A 22,920-nucleotide genomic window follows, 5' to 3' on the forward strand; every position below is an offset into this window, starting at 1 on the left:
GACCCTTTTCTTTCTCCATTCCTCCTCTCAGTTGGCTGGGTTTTCAGTTGAATTCACTCTTTGTAAATTTTTTTGTAATTTCAAGAGGGCTTCCAGAAGCATCTGCGGCTATGGTTCCCCCTCCCCCCCCCCCCCCCACCTAGACGAACTTTCACCCTGAAAAAGCAAGATTGCTTCTCCACGTTGCAAGCAAAAGCTGTAGAGGGAGTCTTTTCAGCCCTGGTGATTGATTTGGCCAGGCCACCATCCCTGAACCAATCACTCGTGGCCTAGGGAGAAGGCGTGTGATGATTGGTTCAGGCTCACTCGTAGGCCCCGCCTCCCTGAGCCTGGAATTAATCAGTTTCGTCCCAACTTTTGGCTGAGGGCGGAAGTGGAGGAGCTCCCTTAAGGCAGGATGGTGTGCTGTGGCCTCAAGAAGGGGAACAGCTGGAGGCGGGGAGGGAAGACTTGCACAGCTCTCTTGCTGCTGTCCTGCAGGAGAGTTTCAGAAGCTTCTGGAAAGAATTCATGCTAAAAGTATTTGCTCAGGGCTCTGGGGCTGTAGCTCAGTGGTAGAGCGCTTGCCTAGCTCGTGTGAGGCCCTGGGTTCGATCCTCCGCACCACATAAAAATAAATAAATAAAATAAAGGTATTGTGTCCATCTACAACTAGAAATATTAGGAAAAAAAAGTATTCATTCAGAAGTGAGGGGTGGTTCTGAGACCAGCCCCCTGGACACAAACCTGAGCCCCTGGACACAAACCTGAGCCCCTGAGGCAGGGAGATCCCGCTTTATGCACCCCATAATCTTTTCAGAATAGCAAGAGGTGGTGAGTGCATGATCTGGGCATAAGCACAGACTGTGGCTGATACTAACAATCGTTTATAACCTATCTGTTCATCTCATTCTTCCTCCTTTTTGGGCAGGGCTGAGCCCAGCTGGACACACCTTCTTGCCAATGGTCATAACCAGAGCTTTGCTAGAAGGATCTGGAATACCTTTTGTTTTCATATTAAAAGGGCACCCTCAGAACTGGCTCACACCTTTACCCATTCCCCTTCTTTCTGCCTTGGGTCATGGACTTGATGGCTGGAGCTGAAGCATTCATTTGGGGGCCAAAAGAATCACAGAGATATACGCCCTGACAGCATCAAAATACAGAAACAACGACAGACACCTACCTACATCTGGTTACCTTTGGACTTCTTTCTAATCTTCTTCGAATTGTTCAAGTACACTTTTGTTTCTCTCTTTGCCTCAGGATACAGATTTGTGGGAAAAGCAAATCCTAATTGTTTAGGTTCTTTGTAAGCGGCGTGTCATCCATGTCATCCGTAGACCTCCAACATCGGTAGACCTCCAACATCGGTGTCGCTTGGAAGCTTGTTGGAAATGCAGATTCTCAGGGCTTTCCCAGATTTCAAATCAGAATGCACAGGATCCGCAGTGAACTCAAGGCATATTTAAGTATGAGAAGCCACGGTTTTAGACATTGTAAGAGTGTAGTTGAACACGATCTGATAGACAGAGGTTGCGGGGAGCCCATAAGGTTAGAAGAAGTGACATTTGGGGCGTCAATATTATCAGCTGGAGTGAAAGAGAAGGAAATGGTAAAGCAGCCAGGAGTGGTGCATGCAGCATTTGTGAGATATTTGTTAGATTCTTATATGGTATTTACTGTTCCAGGCACTGTGGCCAATACCGTGCAAATACCTTGTTTAATCTGCACCCTTATGAGTCACCCCATGGGCGAGCAAACCCAAGCATGGATGGGGTTTGTCATGGAGATCAGAACAGATCAGAACCCAGGCAGTCGGTTTCCAGAGTTGGCACGGTCTTCCCTCAGGTTTCCCCCGAGTCTTTGGGGAGAATTTGAAGGGAGCCCAAGAGTCCGGGGAGAGGATTTAAAGTGGACAAGTATCTTTCATGTTTTTATTTTTATCCCCCAAGCCTGTGTGGTTTGGGAAACACAGGTTCAACATTCATTATCTCATTTAACCTTTGAAAGGTTACTCCTTCAACATACTTGAGCACTTGGCACGACGTGCCAGCAACCAGGGATACAGTAGCAAGCAAGATCCTACTTCTGGCTGGGCGTGGTGGCGCACGCCTGTAATCCAGTGGCTCGGGAGGCTGAGCCAGGAGGATCATGAGTTCAAAGCCAGCCTCAGCAACTCAGCAAGACCCTAAGTAATTCAGTGAGACTGGGTCTCTAAATAAAATATAAAAAGGGCTGGGGACGGGGCTGGGGTTGTGGCTCAGTGGTGGAGCACTTGCCTAGCATGTGTGGGGCACGGGGTTCGATCCCTGGCACCACATAAATATAAAATAAAGGTATTGTGTCCATCTACAACTAAAGAAATTAAAAAAAAAAAACTGGCTGGGGATGTGGTTAAGCACCCCTGGGTTTAATCTCTGGTACAAAAAAAAAAAAAAAGATCCTACTTCTGTCTCCACAGACTTAGTTGGGAGACAGGTGAAGAATTCTAATGTAGTGGATGGATGAGTCTGATGAAGGAGAAGTGGGAAGTATTATGGGAGCACAGAAGAGGGATACCTAATCCAGGAAGGCTTCTGGGAGGAAGAAAAAAGTCAAATGATATCTAAAGCAAAAAATTTTTTTTCCAGTACTGGGTTGGAACCCAGGGCCGTGTGCCTGCTAGGCAAGCACTCTATCACTGAGCAATACATCCAGCCCTGAGAGATAGCACTACATTAGCTGGCCGTTGATACCATTTCTCCAACAGCCAGCCTGAAGGGTGGGTTTGATTCATTGCCATTTTGCAGATGTGGAAACTGAGGCTCCAAGAAGCTAAGCTGTGATCCAGATGCTCACGCGGCGACCCAGCCATTCGTGAATAGGTTCAAAATCTAGATCTGAGGCCAAAGGCTGTATTCCTGCTACTGCCTGTCACCCCTACCTCTTCAGAACCAGGATCCCCAGGCTGCAGGGACTTGGAGTGGCCGCCACCTCAGCGTCTGGAGAGAGCAGGGGTCCAAAGGTGCCTCAGAGATTCCCTCCCACTCTCCTCTTTCTCTTGCCACACTCTGGAATCCTGACAGGCTGCAGATCTTCAGGGCCGAGGTGCTGCCCTGGCCATGCTCAGTAACTAGGGTCCGGGGTGGCGGAGCTGTGCCTGGCTGGCCGGCCTTTGCCAGTGAGCGGTTTTCTCAGGAAATGTCCTACAGATGTTTTTCCACCCCTGATCCCTGACCTCATACCTCTGGACACACTCCACTAACCAACAGGCTAAACATCTTTTTCGAGTTTCTCCCATGGCTAACAAGGAGAGGGATGCATGATCAGACAGATTTCTCTCTTTTTTTGGATCGGCCACCAACCCAATGCTGTGAAAGCTACCCAAAGTGCTGTGGTCATCCCAGGCCGAATTAATGAAAGCCTATGGCGCAGAACCAGGGAGGTGGATTTGGGCCGCCCTGACCATGGAAGAACATTCAGTTCTGGGAAGAATGTTGCCAAAAGGTTCAGGGGAGGCTGTCCAGAGAGAGAAGGAGGCTCAAAGCCAAAGTACATGAGTAACATTGAGAGAACTGGGGCTGTCTGGCCGGGGGCAGAGATGACTCAGGAGGAGACTGCTCCCAAATGTAGCCACTTGGGACTGCTAGGGGAGACTTGCTCACGGCCACTCCAGGATTAGTCCTCTGCTGGAGGCTGGGGCCTCCAGGGCTCTGAGTTCCCTTCCTTGGCCTCTTACCAACTCTTCCCACTTGCCCCTCTTCTGAACCCATGGCCCACGATCTCTGCTCTCATCTGCACAAATGATTTTGCTTTCTTTCTAGAGAAAATTGAAGCCGGTAAGAAAAAAAAAAAAAACTTCTTTGTGTCATGAATTAATTAGTATCTGAAACCTATCATCTCCTCTTTCCTTCTGGTCAGATGGAATAGAGACTGGACTCTCTTTGTTTAGTTGTTTGTTTTTGTACTAGGGATAGAAGCCAGGGTCAATTGACCACAGAGTTACATCCCCAGCCCTTTTTATTATTTGTTTTGAGACAGGGGGTCTTGCTAAGTTGCTTAGGTTCTTGCTAATTTGCTGAGGCTGGCCTCCAACTTGCAATACTCCTGCCTCAGCCTCGAGAGTCACTGGGATGACACAGTATGCACCACCGTGCCTGGCTGATACTGGACTCCTCCCTCCTGTCCTTTGGAACCCATCCATCACCTTTGTTCCTAGTTCCTCCGCATTTCTTCCACACTGCTAATTCTTTCTCCTCTTCCTAGAAGGAAGCTCAAATATTTTCCATCCTCATTAACAAGCCTCCCACAACCCCCACTGATTTCTTCCTTTCCTATAGTCTAATGCTAGTGATTGTTATTATTTCTCTCCTCTTCCAAGTTTCCTATGTAAACTCCACCAAATCTATCAAACCATATCAGACTATGCCAGTGCTACTTAAACTACTTCAGAAAATTCTATTGAACAATACTAAATATTTAATGATATTAAATCGTCAATTTTAGTAACAGCTTTATTGAGATATGATTTACACATCCTAAAAACTCACACCTAGGAAGTGTGTTACAATTCAGTGGGTTTTAGTATATTCACAGAGTTCTACAACCAGTCACCACCATCAGTTTTAAAACATTTTTGTCACACCCCCCCTCAAGAAGCCCCATATCCTTTAAATATTGCCAATGAATCTTCCAATATGCTACCATAGCCCTAAACAATGATTAATTTGCCGGGTGCCATGGACTAGTCGCTAATCCCAGCAACTCCGGAGGCTGAGGCAGGAGGATCGTAAGTTTAAAGCCAGTCTTAGCGACTTAGCAAGGCCCTAAACAACTCAGTGAGAATCTGTCTCAAAATAAAATACAAAAAAAAAAAAAAAAAAAAGGACTGGGGAGCACCTCTAGGTTCAATTCCCAGTACCAAAAAAAAAAAAAAAAAAAGACTTCTTGCCTCAATGAATTTGCTATTCTGGACATTTCATATCAATGGAATCAAATAAGAATAATATGTGATCTTGTGTGTCTGGATTCTTTCACGTGGCATGATGTGTTCAAGGCACATTTATGTTATAACATGTATTAATACTTCCTTCCTTTTAATGCCATATAGTAACATCTCATTGAATGAATAGGAGTGGGCTATGTTTTCACATCTCTGAGTGTGGACCTAGAAGCAGAATTGGTAGGCCATATGGGAAATACATTTTCTGACTTTTTGAGGAACTTCCAGACTGTTTTCCAGAGTGATGACACCCCTCTGCCTTCCCATTGGCAGTACACGAGGGTCCCAATTTGTCTGTGTTCTCGCCAGCACTTGTTGATAGTTGCTCTGTTTGGTTACAACTATCCTGGTGGCCGTGAAGCAAGATCTCATATGGCTTTGATTTGCATTCCTGTGATGATCAATGCCTTGAGCGTCTTTTTTTAAATATTTATTTTTTAGCTATAGGTGGACACAATATGTTTATTTTATTTTTATGTGGTACCGAGGATCGAACCCAGTGTTTCACGCATGCGAGGCAAGCGCTCTCCCTCTGAACCACAACCCCAGCCCATCTGAGCATCTTTTCATGTGCCTGTTGGATACTTGTGCATCTTCCTTGGAGATGTGGTCATGTAGATCCTTTGTACTATTTTTTTTTTTTTGGAATCTATGTCTCTTTATTATTGCATTGTAGAGTTTATTTTTATTTTCTAGATACAGATTGGAGATTTGCAAATGTTTTCACCTGTTAAATGGGTTGCTTTTTCACCTTAGTTGGATTTCCTTTGAATGCCCCAAATTGATTTGGATGATACCCAGTTTATCTTCTTGTCATGATTGTTTGAACTTTCGGTGTGCTGTCTGCAAGATGATGGCCAAATCCCAGATGGTGAAGATGTACTCCTGCGTTTTCTTCTAAGAGCTTTGTGGTTTCAGCTCTTCCCCTTAGGTCTTGATCCCTCTCGAGGTCAGGCATGTAAGATGGCATAAGGTAGGGCCACACTGCATTCTTTATATCCGGGTACTCTGTCACCCCAGCACCGTTGGTTAAAAAGCCTTTTCCTTCCCCGTTGAGCCGTCTTGACATCTTTATTGCAAATCAGTTGGTCATGAACGTGAAGATTTATTTCTGGATTACCCAACTCTATTCCTTTGATCTATATGTCTACCCTTCTGCAGTATCAGACTCCTTAATTACTGTGCCTTAGAGTAATTTCTAAAATTGAAGAGTACAAACCCTCCAACTTTTTTTTTTAACCCTTCAACTTTTCTTGTTGTTGTTGTTTGCTGTGCTGGACTTTGAACCCAAGGCTTTGCACCTGCTAGCCAAGTGCCCACCCCTGTCCTCTACTCCCAGGCTCAACTTGGCTCTTTTTCAAGATGATTTTGGCAATTCTGGATTCATGGCATTTTTATATAAATTTCAAGATTACCTTGTCAATTTCTTTTTTTTTTTTTCTGTGATTTTAAAAAAATTATTCTTTTGGGGGGGAGGGTTGGGGGGTACCAGGGATTGAACTCAGGGGCACTCGGCCACTGAGCCACACCCCCAACCCTATTTTGTATTCAACTTAGAGACAGGATCTCACTGAGTTGCTTAGCGCCTTGCCGTTGGCTGAGGCTGGCTTTGAAGTCGAGATCATCCTGCCTCAGCCTCCTGAGCCCCCAGGATTACAGATATGCTCCAGCTACTGTGCCCGGCTTAAAAAATTGTTCTTTTTAGCTATACATGACCGTAGAGTGTATTTTGACATATTAGACATACATGGAGTGTAACGTATTCTCATCTAGCTTTGTCAATTTCTACGAGGAATCCAGTTGGGATTCCAATATAGATTGAGTTGAACCTCTCCATCAACTTGGGGGAACCTGCCATCTTAACAATATGAAGTTTGGGGACCCCTGGGAACAGATGTCCTTCCATTTATTTATAACTTCTGTAATGAAACTGCCATTTTTTGGTAATGCCTAAACACCAGACTCTTGGCATGATGTGGACTGATTCAACCTATTACATGGAGAAAAGAAAGTGTCTCAAGTTTTTCCTTCAAGTGAGCAGAATGTTGACGCACCAACTAGCACCTTCAAACCATGGTCCACACAACCTGTTAAGCAGAAGGGTGGTAGTTTTCCTTGGGGAAGAAGTGCAGGATGTACTCTGGTAGGGGTCTGTGGGGGTGCTTCTGGGGTAGGGTTGCATTTTGTAGCATTCCACTCAGCTATGCACATTTCTGGATGCAAGCTATGTTTCAAAAAAATAAATTTATTGAGCTGGGCATGGTGGCGCATGCCTGTAATTCCAGAGTCTTGGGAAGCTGAGGCAGGAGGATCATGAGTTCAAAGCCAACCTCAGCAACTTAGCAAGGCCTTAAGTCATTGAGCAAGACCCTGTCTCTAAATAAAATATAGAAAGGGGCTGGGGATGTGGCTCAGTGGTTAAGTGCCCCTGGATTCAATCCCTGGTACCAAAATAAATAAGTAAATAAATACATTTGTCAAAAACATTGAGAACAAAAAATGCTCAGCACACGTGAGCTTCTTCCAGGAATGCAATAATGATGAATAATACTTAAACAAGATTTGCTATGCACCAGGCATTGTTCAAAGCACCTTGTATCTACTTATTCATTTAAATCCCAAAACATTCTCTGAGGTAGGAACTACTGTCAACTCTCATTTTACAGAATAGATAACCAAGGATCAGAAAGCCAAAAAATCTTCCCATAGTCACACACATAACAAATGGCACATCTAGAATTGAAACCAGCCAGTCTGATCTCTCGAATTCTGTTATACAGATTCTGTGTTGATATTAGAGGAACTCTTTATTTTTATTTTTTAATTTTTAGGCAGTTTTTTTACTAAATTCCTGAGGTTGGCCTCAAACTTATAACCCTACTGCCTCAGCCTCCACGTAGCGAGGATTATAAGCATGTACCACTACCTCCAGCTAGGAGGACTCTTAATGCTGGTTAAAGGAGAATAACTATATGGCTTTCCTTGGACACTAAGAGAATATTTAATAAAATTTAAAATCCATTATTCACACAATAAAAACACATGTAATTTTAAATACAGCATCAAGGTCTGAGGGTGTAGTTCTGTGGGAGAGCACTTGCCTAGCATGTATAGGACCCTGGGTTAGATCCCAGCACTGAAAAACAAAAAGATAAATATACCATCATGCTTAATATGGATCACCAGAAGCATTTTCCATTAAAACCTGGAAAGACAAGAGAAATAATATACCGTCATTATTGAATACTGTTTTATGTGTGCCAAGATAAAAATTCAGAATTTTAAGAATTACAAAGTAGAGACAAGATGTTGATAGTTGTAAGTAATGCGATTGTGTACACAATCCAACTGTGCCTCTGGAAAATCTCTTATAAACAATGAGTTAAGTCGGGAAGGTAGTTGTTTATAACACCAACAGCCCCAAATCCACATTCCACATTTGTAAAAAAAAAAAAAAATCCTAAAAACCAAAATGGTGCTACTTAAAATAGCACCAATACCCACTATTGCAACATCAGCAACCAGAAGGAAGGAAAATGAAAGAAGAAACAAATGAAAATATATAGCCTATTCACCAGTGAGGAGATTTAACGGTATCTCGTCTTCCTATGTTGACCTGGACCTTAAGTTTTATAGCAATAAAAATTATGAAGTTTTTAGAAGTAGAATCGCTGGGTTTAAAGTTCAGATGGAAAAATAAACAAGTGAGGCTCGCCAGGAAAAATTCTGAAGAAGGAAAGTAATAAAGAAGGATTAACCCTAGCAAGTATTAGAGCATATGATAAAGCCGTGCTTATGAAAAGAGTTTGGTATGGTACATAAGGGGAAGGACAGATTAATGAAACAGATTAAATCTAGAAATAAACCAGAGGCCTCGAGGAACTAGTATACAGTAAAGTTGTATTCCAAATCAGAGGGAAAAAATAAAATAAAATTACACAGTGTAGTACTTGGTGTTGGGATGACTGGCCTGGCCATTTGGAAAAATGTAAGCTAAAGATGGATGCCCTGATTCCTTATGTTAAAAAAAAAAATATTCCAGACTGATTATGTTAGTACAGTCAGCTTGCCGTTTCTGTAACAAGACACCTGAAATAATCAACGTACAAAGAGAAAAGGTATCTTTTGGCTCACAGTTTTAGAGGGTTCAGTCCATGGTGGGTTGGCCTTGTTGTTTTGGGGCCTGCTCATCTCAGGGCCCGAACACACACAAGAGGGAGGAAGAGGAGGGGACTGCAGTGCCACTATTCCTTCAAGGGCACAGCCCCTGTGACCAAAAGATTGCCCAGCAGGTCTCATCTCCTGAAGTTTCTGCCATCTCCTAATAGGGTCGATATGGGGAGAAACCCTTTAAAACACTAGGCCTATGGGGAACACTGAGATCTAAACTTTAGCAATAACAAACCATTTAAATGCAAATAAATGAAATAGGAGAAAAAAAAAACCCATGTAAACACCAAATCTGTAATTGAAGAATTTTTTTTCTTTTTGTTTTTCTTTCCCCCTCCCCCTCCTCCTCCTCCTCCCCCCCTCCTCCTCCCCCCCCTCCTCCTCCCCCCTCCTCCTTCTTCTTTTCTTTGTTAATCTTTTATTTTGCTGTACTGGGGATTGAACCCAGGGACTCCACCACTGAACTACATTCCCCAGCCTTTTTTTATTCTGAGACAGGTTCTCACTGAGTTCCCAAACCTGGACTTCAACATGTGCTCCTCCTAAGGCATATGCCACCATGCCCAGCTCAGAAAATCTTTTAAAGCATAACACCCAAAAATTAAACTCTAAAAAGAAAAAAAAAAAACGTAAAAGAGCTACATACATTTAAAATAGCTACTCAGTATTTTTTTAAAAATGCCCCAGAATAAGTTAAAAGATAGGTAACAGAAAAGTAGGAGTTTTGATATTATTATTATTATTATTATTATTATTATTATTATTATTATTATTATTTTACCAACCAGGTGGTGGACCAAGAACTAATTGCTTTAATATACAAAGAGCATTATAATTAAAAAGAAGAAACATTAATAGCTTTAACATTGGGCAAACAGTAGGGAAGTCCAACTCACAGAGAAGTACAAATTGCTTATAAACACAGTCTCTCAACCTCATGAGTGATTAAAGAAAGACAAATCAAAGTGAGATGAGAGACGAGCAAAGCTTCAAGTGTTTACTCATGCCCCAAGTGATAAGTCGACCCAAGTGCCTTCAGCCCTGGCGAGGATGGGAACTGGAAGATGAGAACCAGGAGAAGATTGTAATCTTCTCCTTGGAAGACTAATTGAAAGCACTTACCACATTTTAAAATGTTTAGATCCTTTAACCACCCCTCTGTGATTCCATTTCTAGGAAGCTCGGCTACCAAGGCTTCAAATGTATGAACAAAAGTGCAAATAGAAATTTTAGAATAATTATAAACTAACAGGAAAGTTCAAAGTACAGAAAAAAAGAACTTTATATTTTCCTAAACCGGTTGTGACTAAATTGAGGGCAATCTAGAAAGAGACCCAAGTACATGCCACATCACCCCAGAATAAATTAATGAGAATTTCCTGTGAGCTGGGAAGTTCTCCTTGGTAATCTCGATAAGACCACTGAAATCAAGAAATCAAAATTGCTGCCACCTCTTTCTGCCCCATTGTTTTATTAATGTCTTTTAAGCAAAGGGATCCAGTTCAGAATAAAGCCTTGATTTTACTTGTCCCATCTCTTTGGTACCCTTTGTACAGGAAAAGTTTCATCTTTTTTTTTTTTTTTTTTTTTTTTTTTTTTGGTACTGGTGACTGAACCCAGGGGGACTTCACCACTGAGCCACCTCCCCAGTCCTTTTTATTTTTTATTTTGAGACAGGGTCTTGATAAGTTGCATAGGGCCTACCAACCTTACTGAGGTTGGCCTTCAATTTGCAATCCTCTTGCCTCAGCCTCCCGTGCTGCCGGAATTACAAACATGCACCACCACGCCTGGCTTGGTTCCTTCATATTTTTTTTTTTCTGTACATTTATAACTTTAAGAAATCATAGCAACTTGGGAGGCTGAGGCAGGAGGATCACGAGTTCAAAGCCAGCCTCAGCAACTTAACGAGGTGCTAAGCAACTCAGTGTGACCCTATCTCTAAATAAAATTCAAAATAGGGCTGGGGATGGGGCTCAGTGGTTGAGTGCCCCTGAGTTCAATCCTCAGTACCAAAAAAAAAAAAAAAAAAGAAAGAAAGAAAGAAAAGAAATCCTAGGCTCACTATTTTGAAGAATGTTTCACAATTTAGTTTGAGTTTGTCTGAGGTTTTCTCCTGATCAGGTTCAAGTTGTGTATCTTTGATAGCAGTCGTACATTTTGCTCCCTGCATCCCACCAGGAATACCAGATCTTGGTTCACTCCATTCTAATGATTTTAACTTGAATCACTGGGTTGAGATGGTGTCTCTTTTTCCCTTTCTAATATATAAGCATTTTTGTGGGAGGTGTTTTGAAATTATGTAAATAGCCCATTTCTCATCAAACTCTTTTTGAGACAGCTTTATTGACTCACATATTTAAAGCGCATGATCTGATAAGTTTTGACATGTGTATACAGCTGTGAAACCGTCACCACAACCGAGATAACAACACATCGATCACCTCCAACAGTTTTCTTCTTCATCTTTTTATAATCTTTCTCTCTTGTCTGTTCCTGCACTTTTCCTATCCCCAGGCAACCACAGACTTTCTTCCTATTACTATAGAATAATTTGCATTTTTCTAAAGCTTTATATAAATTAAATCATACAATTTGTTTCCACCACCACCAACACCCTTTTTTAAAAGTTTTTTTTTAACATTTATTTTTTTTAGTTATAGGTGGACACTGTATCTTTATTTTATTTTTTTGTGGTGCTGAGGATCGAACCCAGTGCCTCATGCATGGTAGGTGAGCGCGCTACCTCTGAGCCACAACCCAAGCCCCATCCACCACCACCTTTTTTAAATGGTGGGGATCTGGATTCTTTTGAATCTAACATAATTATTTTTGAAATTCAAACATGCTGTGAATGTCAATTGCTTGTTTGTTTTTATTGCTAAATAATATGCTTTGATGTGGAACTTGTTTGTGTCTTGGTTGACATTAAATTTATGTCTTGGAAATTTGTTTTCTGTGCATCTCATTTATTCTTCATTTCCATTTTTCCTTCTCTTTCTTTCTTTCTTTTGTTTTTGCATACTTTAAGTTGAATAACTTTTATATTTTATTTTACTCCTTTGAAGAATGCCAAGACCATCCACAGAGGGAAAGAACAGTCTTTTTTGTTAAATGTGGAAAACCAGTTATCCACTTGGCAGACAATGACATTGCACTCTTACTTAACAATGATGTTGGCTTATTAACCATAACTATTTATCATGTTACTTTACTGGGTTGGTTTACATGTATGCTCATGATCTACCATGGTCTGCTTTTAGACAATATTATGTGTCTTTATTTTATTTTATTTTATTCATTCATTTATATGCGGTGCTAAGAATCGAACCCAGTGCCTCAACATATGCTACGCAAGTGCTCTACCACTGAGCCGCAACCCCAGCTCATGGTATGTGTCTTGATGAATTAAACAGCACGACAATACTTCTATGTGCCTTTTCCCAATTTTTGTGCTATTATTGTTTTTCAATTTATTTCTATAAATGTTGTAAGCCCCTTGGGAATATTCATCATTTTAAACAGGCAATTTCATTTATTTATTTTGGTAGTGAGGATTAAATCCAGGGCATTCTACCACTGAGTTACATCCCCAGCCATTTATTTATTTATTTATTTATTTATTTATTTATTTATTTATTTATTTATGTATGTTGGTGCTGGGAATTGAACCCAAGGATGCTCTACCATCATTAAGCTACATTCCCCAGTACACTTTTAGTTTTCGTTTTGAGAGAGGATCTTGCCTAAATTGCTCAGACTAACTTCAAATTTATGATCCTTCTGTCTCAGTCTCTCAAGTAGTTAGGATTACAGGTATGCTCCACTGTGCCTGGCAAGAAAATTACTATTATTATTTTATATTTTTTGGTACCAGGGATTGAACTTAGGGGCACTTAACCACTGAGCCACATCCACAGCCCTTTTTTTCTAAGTTTTTAAATTTTTCAACAGGGTCTCACTAAGTTGCTTAGGGCCTTGCTCAGTTACTGAGGCTGACTTTGAACTTGAGATCCTCCTACCTCAGGCTCCTGAGCCACTGGGATTACAGGTGTGCGCCATCATGCCCAGCTGACAGTTATCTTTTTTTTTTTTTAATTATTTTTTAGTTTTAGGTGGACACGATATCTTTATTTTACATTTATGTGCTATTGAAGATCGAACCCAGTGCCCAATGCATGCTATATGAGCACTCCATCACTGAGCCAAAACCCCAGCCCACCAATTATCTTTTAATGACACCTAAATAATAAAAATATTTTTCATATTTTTCTAGATGGTACTATTTATAGTGTTCATTTTTTCGTATATCTAGATTTTAATTTTTTATCATTTTCTTTCTATCTAAAGCACTTTTTATAATAAAGGTCTGCTGGTGGTAATTCCTTCATATTTTCTCTGCTAAAATGTCTTTATTTAATCTTTAATTTTAAGAGTATTTTTATGAGTAATAGAAGTCTATGTCAATCACCTTTTTCCTTTTAACGCTCAAAGTATGTTTCTTCATTGTCTTCTCTCTTGCACTGTCTCTGATGAAAAGTCTGCTGTCATTCTTACCTATACTGCTTGGTCTATAACATGTCTTTTTCTCTGGCTGCTTTTAAAATTTTCTCTTAAATCATAGTTTTAAAATTATAAGATTATAGCCAGGCACGATGGTGCATGCCTGTAATCCCAGGGTCTGGGGAGGCTGGGGCAGGAGGATCACAAATTCAAAGCAGCCTCAGCAAAAGTGAGGTACTAAGCAACTCAGTGAGACCTTGTCTCTAAATAAAATACAAAATAGGGCTGGGGATGGGGCTCAGGGGTCGAGTGCCCCTGAGTTCAATCCCTGGTACCTGCCCCCCCCCAAAAAAAATTATAAGATTATGATATGCCTTGGGGTATGTGTGTGTATGTGTGTTTGAGACTTTTTGACATTGCAGGATGTGTGGTGATATTTTCCATCATATTTGGAAAAAAATACTATTATTTCTACAAATATTTAATCTATTTCTTTGTCTCTTCAGGAACTCCAAAACAAAATATGTTAGGGTTTTTAAGTTGTTCTATAGAGCACTGATGATTCTTTTCATTTTTTTAAGTTTTTCCTTATCTGTTTCATTTTAAATAGTTTCTCTTACTCTCTTCAAGTCCACTAATCTTTTCTTCTTCAATGTCTAATATTCTGTTAATTCAATCCAGTATGTTTTTTTTCCTCAAATATTATAGTTCTCATCTCCAGAAATTTGATTCAGTCTTCAAACAAAACAAAACAAAACAAATCTTCCAGGTTGCTATTTAATTTTTGCAACATATGGAATACAATTATTGCTATTTTAATATTAGTTTCTCTTAATATGAGCACCAGGGTCAATTACAACTGATAAATTTTTCTCCTCGTCTTAATCATATTTTTCTACTTTTTTTTTCCTTATCTGGTAATTATTGTTTGTTCATTTACTTATTTTTGCCATGCTGTGGATCAAACCCAGAGTTTTGTACGTGCTAGTTAAGCATTCAACTATACTCCTAAACAACTATCTGATTTTTTGTTTGTTTGCTTTCTGGTTTTGTTTGTTTGTTTGTTTGTTTGTTTGTTTTTTGCTGTGCTGGTGAAACTCAGTCCTTGCATATGCTAGGCAAATACTCAACCCCTGAGCTATACACCCCACCATGGTAAGTTTTTATTAACTGCCAGACATTGCTAATTTTACCTTATTGAATACTGAATATTTTTGCATTCAAATAAATGCTCCTGAGATTTGTCCTGGGATATTGTTAAGTCACATGAAAACAGTTTGAACCTTTGAGGGATTTCTTTTAAAGTTTGTTAGTATATTCCTGCTTTCCATCACTGTGACAACATACTTGAGATAAACAACTTAAAAAGAAAAAAAGTTTATTTTGGCTTTTGGCCTTTGAGATTTTAGTCCATGGTTGCTTGGTCCTGATGCCTTTGGATCTGTGTTGAGGCAGAAAATTACGACAGGAGCACATGGTGTAGGAGGCTGCTCCCCTGATGGCAGCTACGAATCAGAAAGAGAAGCAGACCAGAACCCCAATATGCCCTTCAAGGGCATGTCCCAAACAACCCAGTGAGCCCCCCACCCAAACTTCCAGCACTCCCCCAATTGCAACGTGGGACCAGACTTTTAACATTTGAGCTTTCAGGGAACATTTAAGAGTCAAACTAACTTTGTCCCATTGTGGATGCAAAAAATCCTCCCAAGTACTCCACTTAATACCCTGCAGATAATAAAGCTATTTTCCTCTGGCAAATGGGGACAGAAACTATGACAAGTTCTCTGTGAGCCCCCAGATAGCATTCCTTCTACTCCTTCTGGGCGGTTCTTTCCAGTGCTGAGTGGTTTTTATGACATGCATAAACAACTCAGTCCTTAGCGAAAGTTGCCAGTGTGGTCCTCTGAGCATCTCAGAACCCACTCTTTTGGGGTACCACTTCCTGTACCCCTGAGCCACTGCCTGGGAATTAACTGTCCTCAAGCAGAGCTCTGGGGTCATCATAGAATGCATGTCACTTGCTTCCTGTCTCTCAGGGGTCCCCGTCCTCCATTGCTTTAATGTCTCATGTTTTGAAAACTGTCATTTCATGAATTTCAGCTGTATTTTTCAGTTGTTTCGGGAGGAAGGGTAAATGTCATTCTAGTTACTCGTCTTGGTTGGAAGCAGAAGTCCTTGTTCCTCATCAAACTTTGAATGAAGGAATGAAGGAATTCAATGAATGAATGCATTTGTTTGTAGATGTGTAGTTTTCGGTTGTATCGAGTGTTACAATCCTTTACTCTCCTGATGTGTTTGAATGCTCAATTTATCCTCAACTTAATCAGTAAGTAGAAGAATCTTAAACATAGCAATGCTTTACACATCATTTCTCTACCAACATTTGTAGACTGAAATTGAAGGGAGGTAGCCTGTAAGGAAAAGCATGACATCATTTTCAGAAAATTGGATGTGGGTGGGAGAAAGAACTGATTAATTTTAATAGGGATTATCTGAGAGACCAGTAAGAGTGGAGGTACCCACTTTATCCTTAATTAAATAACGAAGGTGCCTGACGGATCTGGTGGCAAGCCGGAGCATCACAGAAAGAATGTTGTTGGCATTGACAACCTAAAGCAAAACCCAGCAGCACCAAAAAGAGCAGGCGGGAGTCTCCGAGAATCCAGTTCTTGCTGTCAGTTATGACGGTGATAAACCTGATCCTGGGAGAACAAGGATGTGCCTTGACAGACGTTATGGAACGGCTTGGGAGAAAGGCAACATTCAATTTTCATCATTGAGTAGATATCAATGCCATGCTTAGTAGCTCCCAGGCACTGTTCTTGGTATCATGAATAAAACACTGAACACAATAGACAAGTTCCTACTCTCAGGGGCCTTACGTGTTGGCAGTGCCTGGATAAAATGAGTTCCCTCATAAAAAGATGTGAGATTTTAGCCCCAAGATATTCCAATGGCTCTTTTTCAGAGAGTTGGGTCTCTACTTGGATAATTGGGGTGAGGAGGGAAAGAGGGATGCTGCATTTAGTATCCTATGAGATATGCACATCCTTATTCCTATGAGGTCCAAAGAGTCTCAGGCAAGTGTTACCAAAAGAGGCAACACAGTTGGGCTTGGTGGTGCACACCTATAATCCCAGCAGCTTGGGAGGCTGAGGCAGGAGGATGGCAAGTTCAAAGCCAGCCTCAGAAACTTAGTGAGGCCCTAAGCAACTTAGCAAGACTCTGTCTAAAAACTAAAAATAAAAAGGGCTGAGGATGTGGCTCTGTGGTTAAGCACCCCCCGGCTTCTATCCCTGGTACCAAAAACAAGCAAAACCACGAGGGGTGACAATAATCACATAAATGGAGGCAGAATTGTTTTCTATTTGCTCAGAACTTGACTGAGAGTTGCTCTCCATACCAGAAAAAATGATTCATCTGACAGAGCTACAGTTCGTAGAGTGCGAGTAATCCATCAGACACAGCCGTGTTACTGTCAGTGTGGGGCTGATATGAAACATAGGTGCCAGTACTCTGGCTACCCTGAGTCTTCTCAAGCATTTACATAGCCAAAGATGTTTATTAGATGTACTTTTATTTCTCCCTTATTTCAGAGATATGCCATTTTATACACATTTTGAAATTATGTCTTAGGTAGATTATATTATCTATGATTATCATTTTTGGAAAGTAAGGAGTGATATTAAAAAACACTTGTTATCAAAAGCCACTGTAGGGTCTAATACAGTTTGGAAAAATAGATGTACAATGTACTGTAGTTTCTAGAAAGATCAGCTTTGGAGCCAAAACACTGGGTTTTGTTTTGTTTTGTTTTGGTAATGGGGATTGAATCCAGGGGCACTTTACCACTGAGCTACATCCCCAGTGTTTATTTATTTATTTATTTTTTATTTTGAGACAAGGTATTGCTATGTTGCTGAGGCTGACCTCAAACTTGTGATCCTCCTGACTCAACCTCCTGAATCACTGGGATTATAGGCCTGCACCACCATGCCCAACTCTGGAGCCAAAACACTTTTTAAGAAAGTTTAACCATTTACTATTTATGTGACTTTGGGAAGGTTAATCACCCTCATTTGCAAAATGGGTATATAATGTTCTTACCTCACAGGGCTGTGTGAGGACAATTAATGATTTGTTAATCAATGTGTGCCTGAGTGGTACCAAAGAAAGTGTAACCAAAAGGTCACAAATACACTTTCTCCAGGAAGTCTTATCTATGTTCATGTTTTCAATGGCCATTTATTCAGGACTGTGGAACATTTCTAGATTAAAAAATATTGGGCTGGGGCTATAGCTCAGTGGTAGAGCACTCATCGAATACTGTAAGTCCTTGGATTCAATCCCCAACACTGCAAAATATAAAAATAAAAATATTGAGTGAGGCTTGCCTAAAAAAATACATATATATCTCATGATGGTATTTGGCAATGCCTTAGAAGAAAAAAAGAAATCCCTCTTGTTCAAGTGCATAATTTCTGAAATATCAGGACGGTCGTTAATCCTCAGTAAGAGAAGGAAGCAGGAGAACATTTATGTTCTGGCAACTGCAAGAACTGAGGAAGCAGAGGCTCCAAGGAATGAAGACAAATGGGGAAAAGGTCCTATTTAGATCTGAATTTGTAGCTCCTGTTTTCCTGCACAGCGCCGTGTTTCTGGTTTGGTTCTGAGTGGGTTATGCAAGAGGAGTAAAAAGCAGTGGCTCAGTGAGAATCTAGCTGCAAGGCAAAGCCTGTTTTGTCCAGAATGACAACGTACACACGTAAGCTCCAGCCCCAGACCCTTCCTCCACCATTCCCTTCATCCTTCAGTCCTCGGGTGCAGTTTTATGTCGCCAAGGAAACTTTACAGCACACTATCTCTTACTATGTTCCTTTATTTTATGTCTTTTCTTCTGTGCACTTGTTGTGTTTTGTAATTAAACACTTTATTAGTTTGCTTTAAAATTAAGGAAATAAATAAATAAACCTTGTCTTCCTTGCTAGACTCAATCTGCCAGAGTAGTTCTGCATGAATCACAGGGAACCTGCTATGCGCCAGGTACTGTAGTAGGATCTACACATGGCACATACCTGGCACATAGCAAGTGCTCGATAAATAGTCGTTAGGTGGTTGGACTGTCATGTTGCCATTCTGGGGTGCCCGGATGAGATGTGGGCTAAGACTATGAATTTGAGTGTCATCCGCATTTAGATACTACTTAAATATAAAAGAGTGGATGATACTGCTCATGCCCAAGAGAAAGGGCAGGGAGCTTCTAGAATAGAGTCTTGGACATCTCCAACATTTGTCTGGTATAAAGCAGGAGATGCTGGCAAAGAATGCAAAAAAGGAATGCACAGAGACACACAACAACAACAAAAAAATGATGATGATCATGGTGATGATGATGATGATGATGATGATAAAAAGGACTCCAGAAGCATATGTTGTCAGGATAGCCAAGGAACAAGGCTCTCTTAAGATGGAGAGAGTGGTCAGTTGTGGCAAACACAGGTAAAAAGTCAATCAAGGTGAAGACAGAGATACTGTCATTGAGTTTGGCTTCAGAGTCATTTGTGACCTTGATATGAATGGTTTGCAGGAAGGAGTGGGCTTTGGGGGTAAAGTGGGCTGGGGAAAGCAGTTGACCATCTGAAAGCAGCTTGTGTGGGACTTTTCCAAAAAACTTTGCTAGGGAGAGCTGAAAAATGGAGATGGTAGGGGCTGGGGATGTGGCTCAAGCTGTAGTGCACTCGCCTGCCATGTGCACGGCCCGGGTTCGATCCTCAGCACCACATACAAACAAAGATGTTGTGACCGCCGAAAATTAAAAAATAAATTTAAAATTCTCTCTCTCTCTCTCTCTCTCTCTTTAAAAAAAAATGAAGATGGTAGGAATGAGGCACAAGGGAATTCTTGCAGTTGCTTTTCATTTGATGATGGAAACTATTCAGCAGAAAGGCTAATTATTTTTTTTTAAAGAGAAAGGATGGGAAGAACAGATTCCTTGATGAGTCCCCAGAAAGGAATCAGTGCTGGTCTTATATTATTCTCCCTTGACCTGCTCCTATGTAGCCAGCTTAAGTACAAGATAATTAAAAACTGACTAGCAGCCAGGCATAGTGGTGCAAGCCTGTAATCCCTGGGGCTCAGGAGACTTAGACAGGAGGATTCCAAGTTCAAAGGCAGCCTCAGCAACTTAGCAGAGCCCTAAGCAAGTTAGCAAGACCCTGTCTCGAAATAAAAAATAAAAAGGGCTAGAGATGCGGAGATGTGAGTCAGAGGTTAAGCACCTCTGGGCTGAATCCCTGGTGCAGCAGCAATAACAACTGACTAGCAGTGCCACACAGTGAACTACATGGCAGCCCAGGAAATATCTTACAAGAAAAAGCACTCTGGACAGAACTTCAAGAAACCCCTTCTAGGCTGGGTGTGGACATCCCTATAAGCCCAGTGAGCCATCCTCAGTAACTTAGGCTGTAAGCAACTTAGCAGGACCCTGACTCAAATTAAAATAATATAATAATAATAATAATAATAATAATAATAATTATTATTATTATTATTATTATTATTAAAAGGGCAGGGAATGTGCTCAGTGGTTAAGTCCCCTGGTACCAAAAAAAAAAAAAAAAAAAAAAAAAAAGAAAGAAAGAAAGAAACCACATTTTCTTGGCTCCTCTAGGGCTGAAAATTATTGGCATTTTGGTTGAGATACTCTTGCTTGCTTTGTAGGGGGTCTATCCTACACATTGCAGGATTTAGTAGAATCCTTAGGCTCTAACCACTAGATACTTGTAATACCCAGTATGACAACTAAAAACTAGACATTGCTAAATGTTCTCAGGAACAGAGGCGGTAAGCAATATCACCCCAATTGAGAATGGCTGTTATTCAAACCTAAGAAAGTTTAATAAGAAAACCAGCTGATTTTAACAGCTGTGCAAATGTTGATAAATATTGCTATTTTCATTGCCTTATGCTATTGTGGAAAATTATTCATAAACCCGGCATGAAAACATATTGTGCCGTACATATATATTCAACCTTTCAACTTCTCAAGAAATTCTGTAATATAACTTTTAACATTTTAAGTAGAAAAGATCATGAAAGAAAAAATAAATGTGTGTGTGTGAGCAAGTGAACTTCACAGATGAAGGCAGGAAAAGAAAAGTCGTATTTATTTGATATGCCCTACATTTTACATATTGTAAGCCTCATTTGAACCCTCAAGAGTAAATATAGAAAGAAAACAAATGAGACACTGAAAAAAGAAAGATGCATGGTATCATCAGCTAACATTTTGATGAATGTATTTCTGTGTATTCATTCATTTGCTTATATACTAACCTCAGAATAGATAGGATCTGGACAGTGCAGAGAGGTGTTGCTTGTGTTTAATGAGAGCATATTTTGAAGCCAGTTGAAGGGCTTAAGTTAGGAAAAAAGGAAAATGAGATGATCCACAGATTGGGATTTTGAGAAGGTAAAAAGGAATGGATTTTAAGTACAGAGGAGGTATCCTCTTTAGATGAGAAGCATTGAGAGAAGGGAATGCAGGCACATGAACATATGAATCTTATTATAAAATCTATTGTATCTATATATCATATTAACAGTGCTGCATCCACCTGTAGGTAGGCGCGTATCTTATTGTATCCACACGAAGGTGTCCATATATGACTCCATCTACACATAGTATCTTCCTGGGTCTGCAAACATAAGTATCTTAGTGTGTCTACATATTTGCTACAGATCCTGCCTATTGTAACCATTTCCCCTCAACATCATTTTCATGCTATTCTTATACATGCCACAAGTTTAATTTTTAAAGCCACCCTCCCAGGTTGGACACACTGTCCCTTTTACCACTTTTCACCACCACCAAAGCCATGACTTCAAATCTCGATGGTGCAATGTCTATAGACACTTGGGATTATTTCCTGAGCAGAGATGCGTGCAAGTGCAATTGTCCAGCCAAAGGGTTCGTAAAATCGAGTAGTTAAAAAAAAAAAATCGCCTTTGCAAACCTCCCAACCCTCTCAGGTCTGCGCCCTTCACCTGAGGAGGAGTCGGGGAAGCAGAGGTTAAATATTTGGCACAAGGTCAGCAATAATTAAAAGTGGCTGGATTCAAAAGCCGCGCGGCCTCATCCGGCTTCGGCAGGGGTGGAATTGGAGGTTTAGAGGAATTTTTTTTTTTTTTTTTTGCATGTTTCGGTGGGGGCGGGGCCGGCGGCGGGGAAGGAAACTTGTGTCGCAGTAACGAAGGCGGAGGAGGGGAGGGAGCCGAGTCAGACGGGGACCGGCCGCGGCGAGAAGGGCTGGGCGCGGGGCTCGTGAGGCCCCGCAGCCGCTCGCGGGGCGCCTCGGAGGCTGAGTCCTCCGGGGAGGTCCGGCCCGGATCCACGCGAGGCACCCGGACGGTTGCCAAGGGCCTGTCCCGTCACCGGGTCTAGTTGCTAGGGCCTCCATCTTGGGGCCGGTGGCCGCGGCGCCCCCGGAAGGGGTTGCCGCGTGGGGCATTCACTTCCGGTCTGGGGCCTGCGGCGGCGGCGGCGGCGGCAGCAGCAGCGGCGGCGGCGGCGGCGGCGGCGGCAGCGGGTCGGTATAGAAAATGGCGCTGGTGCAGCGGCTCGGGCCTCTCCCCGCGGCGCTGCGGAGGGCTTGAGGCTCGTGAGCCTCATCACCGCGCCCCACTTGCTCGTGCACTTTACACACATGAGGTGAGCGGAGCGGGGACCTCCCTCCGGGCGGGAGGAGCCTCGGGTGCTGCTGCGGGGCCCGCAAGTGCGGGCGGCGGCGGCAGCGGCAGCGGCGGCGCCGGGCGTCCCCGAGATCTCGGGCCTCGCTGGGAGGGCGCGGGCTGTGCCGTGGCGGAGCCCCGGCGGGCGTCCGGGAGAGGCCTGGCTGCGCCGCTGGGCCCGGCTCCCGGGCTGCGCCTCGCCCGCGCCGCCTGACCGCAGTCTGGGCTGCAGCCCCGCAGCTTTGTGAGCCCCCTCCCCCCGCTCCCCTCCCCCCATCCGGCCGGCGCGAGCCTCTGCCGCAGCAGCAGCAGCAGCAGCAGCAGCAGCAGCTCGGTTTTCACGCGCATCTCGGTGTTTGTTTGTGCGTGTGTGTGTGTGTTGTTTTATTTTATTTTTTTTGTGTGTATGTGTGTTTGTTTTCTGTTTCAGAGAATTGGAAGCTAAAGCTACCAAAGACGTAGAAAGAAATCTTAGCAGGTAAGATGGGGCGAGCTCTCCGTCTCCCGCCCCTCTCCACTCGGCTCTGGCCACTTGGGTTCGTCCTTCCTGGGTT

General features: G+C 42.1%; 1 protein-coding gene across 11 annotated transcripts in view; it reads left to right on the forward strand.

Annotated features, from left to right (window-relative positions):
• TNRC6A (trinucleotide repeat containing adaptor 6A) overlaps positions 1 to 22,920 on the forward strand; it is a 175,118-nt gene that overhangs the window by 66,106 nt on the left and 86,092 nt on the right. Inside the window, exons 1-2 of one of the 11 annotated variants that reach the window (XM_081299839.1) lie at positions 21,877 to 22,346; positions 22,797 to 22,844. The exons of 5 other annotated variants lie outside the window; for them this stretch is intronic. In XM_081299839.1, coding sequence (XP_081155965.1) covers positions 22,342 to 22,346; positions 22,797 to 22,844 — 53 coding nt within the window. In that variant the 5' untranslated portion in view covers positions 21,877 to 22,341. Of the gene's footprint in view, positions 1 to 21,876; positions 22,347 to 22,796; positions 22,845 to 22,920 lie in introns of those variants that run through there. 5 more of the 11 variants (XM_081299832.1, XM_081299828.1, XM_081299830.1 and 2 more) reach the window with 5 other exon arrangements.

Source organism: Spermophilus citellus (genome assembly GCF_964194105.1).
Source record: "Spermophilus citellus genome assembly, chromosome: 6".
Classification (NCBI taxonomy): domain Eukaryota; kingdom Metazoa; phylum Chordata; class Mammalia; order Rodentia; family Sciuridae; genus Spermophilus; species Spermophilus citellus.